Source organism: Oncorhynchus gorbuscha, unplaced genomic scaffold, assembly GCF_021184085.1.
Source record: "Oncorhynchus gorbuscha isolate QuinsamMale2020 ecotype Even-year unplaced genomic scaffold, OgorEven_v1.0 Un_scaffold_5951, whole genome shotgun sequence".
NCBI classification, from domain to species: Eukaryota; Metazoa; Chordata; class Actinopteri; order Salmoniformes; family Salmonidae; genus Oncorhynchus; species Oncorhynchus gorbuscha.
This window is the reverse complement of record NW_025749652.1, coordinates 2,093-7,520: the sequence shown is the minus strand read 5'-3', so window position 1 is coordinate 7,520 and position 5,428 is coordinate 2,093. Positions and strand designations below refer to the sequence as shown.

Below are 5,428 nucleotides of genomic sequence, written 5' to 3'. Positions count from 1 at the left end.
CTCTTCATCCTCTTATCCTCCTCATCCTCTTACCCTCATCATCCTCTTACCCTCCTCATCCTCTTATCATCCTAGTCATTATGGGGGTATAGATACACAGTCATTATGGGAATCTTCAGAAGGTTCAACAGCTGCACCATCGAGAGCATCATGACCGGTTGCATCACCGCCTGGTAAGGCAACTGCTCGGCATCTGATCGCAAGACGCTACAGAGGTTAGTACGTACGGCCCAGTACATCACTGGGGCCAAGCTTCCTGCAACTCCTGAACAATTAATCAATTACCCACCCGGACTATTTACATCGACTACACCCCCCTGCACATTGAAGGGTACCGGTACCTGCTATATATAGCCTCGTTATTTATGTACATTTATTGAACAACTTTTTATTTTTTACTTTTTTTACTTTAGATAATTGAGTAATAATTTTATTAACTCTGTCTAACTAACTCACTGTCTTGAACTGCATTGTTGGTTTAGGGCTTGTAAGTCAGCATTGTTGGTTTAGGGCTTGTAAGTCAGCATTGTTGGTTAGGGCTTGTAAGTCAGCATTGTTGGTTAAGGGCTTGTAAGTCAGCATTGTTGGTTAAGGGCTTGTAAGTCAGCATTGTTGGTTAAGGGCTTGTAAGTCAGCATTGTTGGTTAAGGGCCTGTAAGGCATTGTTGGTGTAAGTCAGCATTGTTGGTTAAGGGCTTGTAAGTCAGCATTGTTGGTTAAGGGCTTGTAAGTCAGCATTTCATGTTCTACACCTGTTGACATATAAAAGGTGATTTGGTTTGTCATGATGGTCGATAGTCGTTTAGTTCACCAGCTGGACTGCGTATGCTCTGAGGAAGCTGCTTAGGATGAAGTCCGGGGAGGGAGGGAGGAGGGAGGGAGGGAGGGAGGGAGGAGGGAGGGATGGAGGGAGGGAGGGAGGGAGGAAGGAAGGGGAGGGAGGGATTTTTCTATTTTTAGGGATTTTTATTTAGGAGGGAGGGAGGGAGGGAGGGAGGGAGGGAGGGAGGGAGGAGGGGACAAATACTTCAAAATCGGGTTCATTTTATTTATATTCCGCTTTATAAATAATTTAAAAAATTTAAATAAATGCCTTTTTAGATTTTTTAGAAATCTCTCTGATCTCTCACGTGTCTTTTGAAAATAATAGGTGGAGATTTTAAATGATGTCACAATAAATCAACCCAAATATATGTTTGGAGAGTTGCTGCTGTGAACTACAGTACAAAGGACAGAAAACAATTATCATTACAGAGAGAAACAACACGCTGTCAGAATACGGATACAGATAGTTAATGAAAATACGCTGTCACAATACAGATGAATTAACAACTGCTGCACTATTGGACAGAAAGGAAGGTGGGATGGAGGGAGGGAGGGATGGATGGATGGATGGATGGGAGGGAGGGAGGGAGGGATGGAGGATGGATGGATGGATGGATGGAGGATGGAGGGAGGGAGGGAGGGATTGATGGATGGATGAGGAGGGATGGAGGGAGGGAGGGAGGGAGGGAGGGAGGGGAGGGAGGGAGGGAGGGAGGGAGGGAGGGAGGGGATGGAGGGATGGAGGGAGGGATGAGGATGGGATGGAGGGAGGGAGGGATGGAGGGAGGGAGGATGGAGGATGGAGGGAGGGATGGGAGGAGGGGGGAGGAGGGAGGGAGGGAGGGAGGGAGGGAGGGGAGGGAGGGAGGAGGGGAGGGAGAGGAGGGGGAGCAAAGGGGAGGGAACAGGAAGGAGGGATGAGGAGTTAAGGTTAAGGTCTTGCAGAGTGTTTTGTCCTCTATGAACTAAGGTCTAAACTCTGTCCCCCGCACGATCACTGTTTCTCCTCTTCTCCTCACCTCTCCTCCCTTCGCTCCGCCTCTCCTCCCCCTAGGCTCCTCTTCTTACTGCCTGACTCAAGAATGACACATCAGATGTCCTGCCAAGTCATACCATGGGGAGAGAGGGGGATGAGCATGAAGATGGAAGAGAGAGGAGGAGGAAGTGCGAGAGAAAGAGATGTGGAGGGAGAGAGAGAGAGAGATGCAATAGGAGAGAGAGAGATGGGGAGGAGAGACAGAGAGAGAGAGAGAGATGGCCAGGGAGAGAGGAGAGAGATGGGGAGAGATGGGAGGGAGAGAGAGGGAGGAAGAGAGATGGGGAGGATGGGGAGGGAGAGAGAGATGGGGAGGGAGATTGGAGAGCAAGAGAGGGAGATGGGGAGGGAGAGAGAGGAGAGAGATGGGGGGAGGGGGAGAGAGAGATGGACGAGATAGGGAGGGAGAGAGAGAGCGATGGGGGGAGGAGATGGGGAGGATGGGAGGGAGAGATAGATGGGGATGGAGAGAGATGGTGAGAGAGAGATGGGAGGGAGAGATAGATGGGGAGGGGAAAGAGGGAGAGAGATAGAGAGGGTGAGATAGATGGGGAGGAGGGAGATGAGATGAGAAGGGAGAGAGAGGGAGAGAGAGATGGTTAGGGAGAGAGTGATGGGGATGGATATTGAGAGCGAGAGAGAGAGAAATGGGGAGGGAGAGAGGGGAGAGAGATGGGGAGGGAGAGAGAGAGATGGGGGGAGAGAGAGAGATGGGAGAGAGAGAGAGAGAGATGGGGAGGAGGGAGAGAGAGGAGAGAGAGGCAATGGGGAGAGAGAGATGGGGAGGGAGGGGGAGGGAGAGAGAGATGGGGATGGAGAGAGATGGTGAGAGAGAGATGGGGGAGAGAGAGAGAGAGAGAGTGATGGGAGGAGAGAGATGGGAGAGAGAGAGAGATGGGGAGGGACAGAGATGGGGAGGAGGGAGAGATGGGGAGGGAGAGAGAGATGGTGAGAGAGAGATGGGGAGGGAGAGAGATGGGAAAGGGGAGGGCTTTCAGAAAGATGTAAGATTAAAGTGTGTTGTTATTTAGTGATTAAAACATGATGGTCATGTTCATCTTTCCTTCTTTCTATCTCTCCACACCCCCAATGCCCTCAACCCTAACCCCCCATGCCAACCCTCAACCCTAACCCCTAACCCTAACCCTAACCCTAACCCTAACCCTAACCCCTAACCCTAACCCTAACCCTAACCCTAACCCTACAACCCCCATAACCCTATGCCTCCAACCCTAACCCTAACCCTAACCCTAACCCTATGCCTAACCCTAACCCTAACCCTATGCCTAACCCTAACCCTAACCCTAACCCCTAACCCTAACCCTAACCCTAACCCTATACCAAGCCCTCAGTACCCTCCACACCCCTATGCCATTATCAGTGCCCTCCACACCCCTATATACCAGTTTTCCCTCCGTGCCCTACACACCCCCATGCCAAGCCCTCAGTACCCTCCGCACCCCTATACCAAGCCCATCAGTGCCCTCCACACCCCTATACCAAGCCCTCAGTACCCTACACACCCCTATACCAAGCCCTCAGTGCACCCTCCACACCACCATGCCAAGCCCCTCAGCACTTCACACCCTCATGCCAAGCCCTCAGTACCCCCACACCCCTATACCAAGCTCCTCAGTACCCTACACACCCCTATACCAAGCCCTCAGTACCCTCCACACCACCATGCCAAGCCCTCAGTACCCTCCACACCCCTATATCAAGCCCTCAGTACCCTCCACACCACCACAAGCCCTCAGTACCTCAACACCCCTATGCCAAGCCCTCAGTACCCTCCACACCCCCTATACTCAAGCCCTCAGTACCCTACACCACCACCTATACCAAGCCCTCAGTACCCTCCACACCCCCATGCCAAGCTCCTCAGTACCCTCCACACCCCTATACTAAGCTCCTCAGTACCCTACACACCCCTATACCAAGCCCTCAGTACCCTCCACACTCCCCATGCCAAGCCCTCAGTACCCTACACACCCCTATACTCAAGCCCTCAGTACCCTCCACACCCCCATGCCGCTTCTCCTCAGTACCCTCCACACCCCTATACCAAGTCCCTCAGTACCCTACACACCCCTATGCCAAGCCCTCAGTACCTCCACACCCCTATACCAAGTCCTCAGTACCCTCAACACCCTATACCAAGCCCTCAGTACCCTCAACACCACCATGCCAAGCCCTCAGTACCCTCCACACCCCTATACCAAGCCCTCAGTACCCTCCACACCCCCATGCCAAGCCCTCAGTACCCTCCACACCCCCTATGCCAAGCCCTCAGTACCCTACACACCCCTATACCAAGCCCTCAGTACCCTACACACCCCTATACCAAGCCCTCAGTACCCTACACACCCCTATACCAAGCCCTCAGTACCCTACACACCCCTATACCAAGCCCTCAGTACCCTACGCACCCCTATACCAAGCCCTCAGTACCCTCCACACCCCTATACCAAGCCCTCATTACCCTCCACACCCCTATACCAAGTCCTCAGTACCCTCCACACCCCTATACCAAGCCCTCAGTACCCTCCACACCCCTATATCAAGTCCTCAATACCCTCCACACCCCCATGCCAAGCCCTCAGTACCCTCCACAGCCCTATACCAAGCACTCAGTACCCTCCACACCCCTATACCAAGCCCTCAGTACCCTCCACACCACCATGCCAAGCCCTCAGTACCCTCCACACCCCTATGCCAAGCCCTCAGTACCCTCCCCACCCCTATACCAAGTCCTCAGTACCCTCCACACTATGCCAAGCCCTCAGTACCCTACACACCCCTATACCAAGTCCTCAGTACCCTCCACACCCCTATGCCAAGCCCTCAGTACCCTCCACACCCCTATACCAAGCCCTCAGTACCCTCCACACCCCTTAACCAAGCCCTCAGTACCCTCCACACCACCATGCCAAGCCCTCAGTACCCTCCAGAACTGCACTGCCAAGCCCTCAGTACCCTCCAGACCTGCAATGCCAAGCTCTCAGTGCCCCCCCCCACCCCCAACAGTGCAGAGAGGGGAGGCTGACTCTCTCCCTAGAAAAGTGTTGACTTGCACAAAGATGGAGAGGCAGGTTGGAGGCCTTGATGTTACCTGGTCCATCATATTGTCCATCTGCTCTACGAAGCCTGTGGTATGTGGGCAGCATACCAAGAGGCAGTGTTATTGGAGGTGTTTCTGAGTTTTATAGGCAGATTGACCAAGAGGTAGTGTTATTGGAGGTGTTTCTGAGTTTTATAGGCAGATTGACCAAGATTGACCTCTCTTTCTCTCTCTCTCTCTCTCTCTCTCTGTCTCTCTCTCTCTCTCTCTCTCTCTCTCTCTCTCTCTCTCTCTCTCTCTCTCTCTCTCTCTCTCTCTCTCTCTCTGTCTCTCTCTCTCTGTCTCTCTCTCTCTCCCCTCTCTCTCGCTCTCTCTCTCAGTTCAAATGGATTGACAGCAAGTCAATGTCTGTGAGGCAGGAGAGAGGCGATGATAGCTGAAGAGGTGTAACATGGTGTGTGTGTGTCGGGGGGGGGGGGAGATGACAGCTGAAGAGGATGCAAGCC

General features: G+C 52.8%; 1 protein-coding gene across 1 annotated transcript; it reads left to right on the top strand.

The window, feature by feature from the left end:
* Positions 1-3,294: 3,294 nt before the first annotated feature.
* Positions 3,295-4,833, top strand: LOC124029272 (adhesive plaque matrix protein-like; the record flags this gene model as incomplete). The annotated part of the gene is made up of 1 exon (XM_046341041.1): positions 3,295-4,833. A coding segment is annotated over exon 1 (1,539 nt), but the record flags the coding sequence as incomplete, so codon positions are not given.
* Between the last annotated feature and the right edge of the window lie 595 nt (positions 4,834-5,428).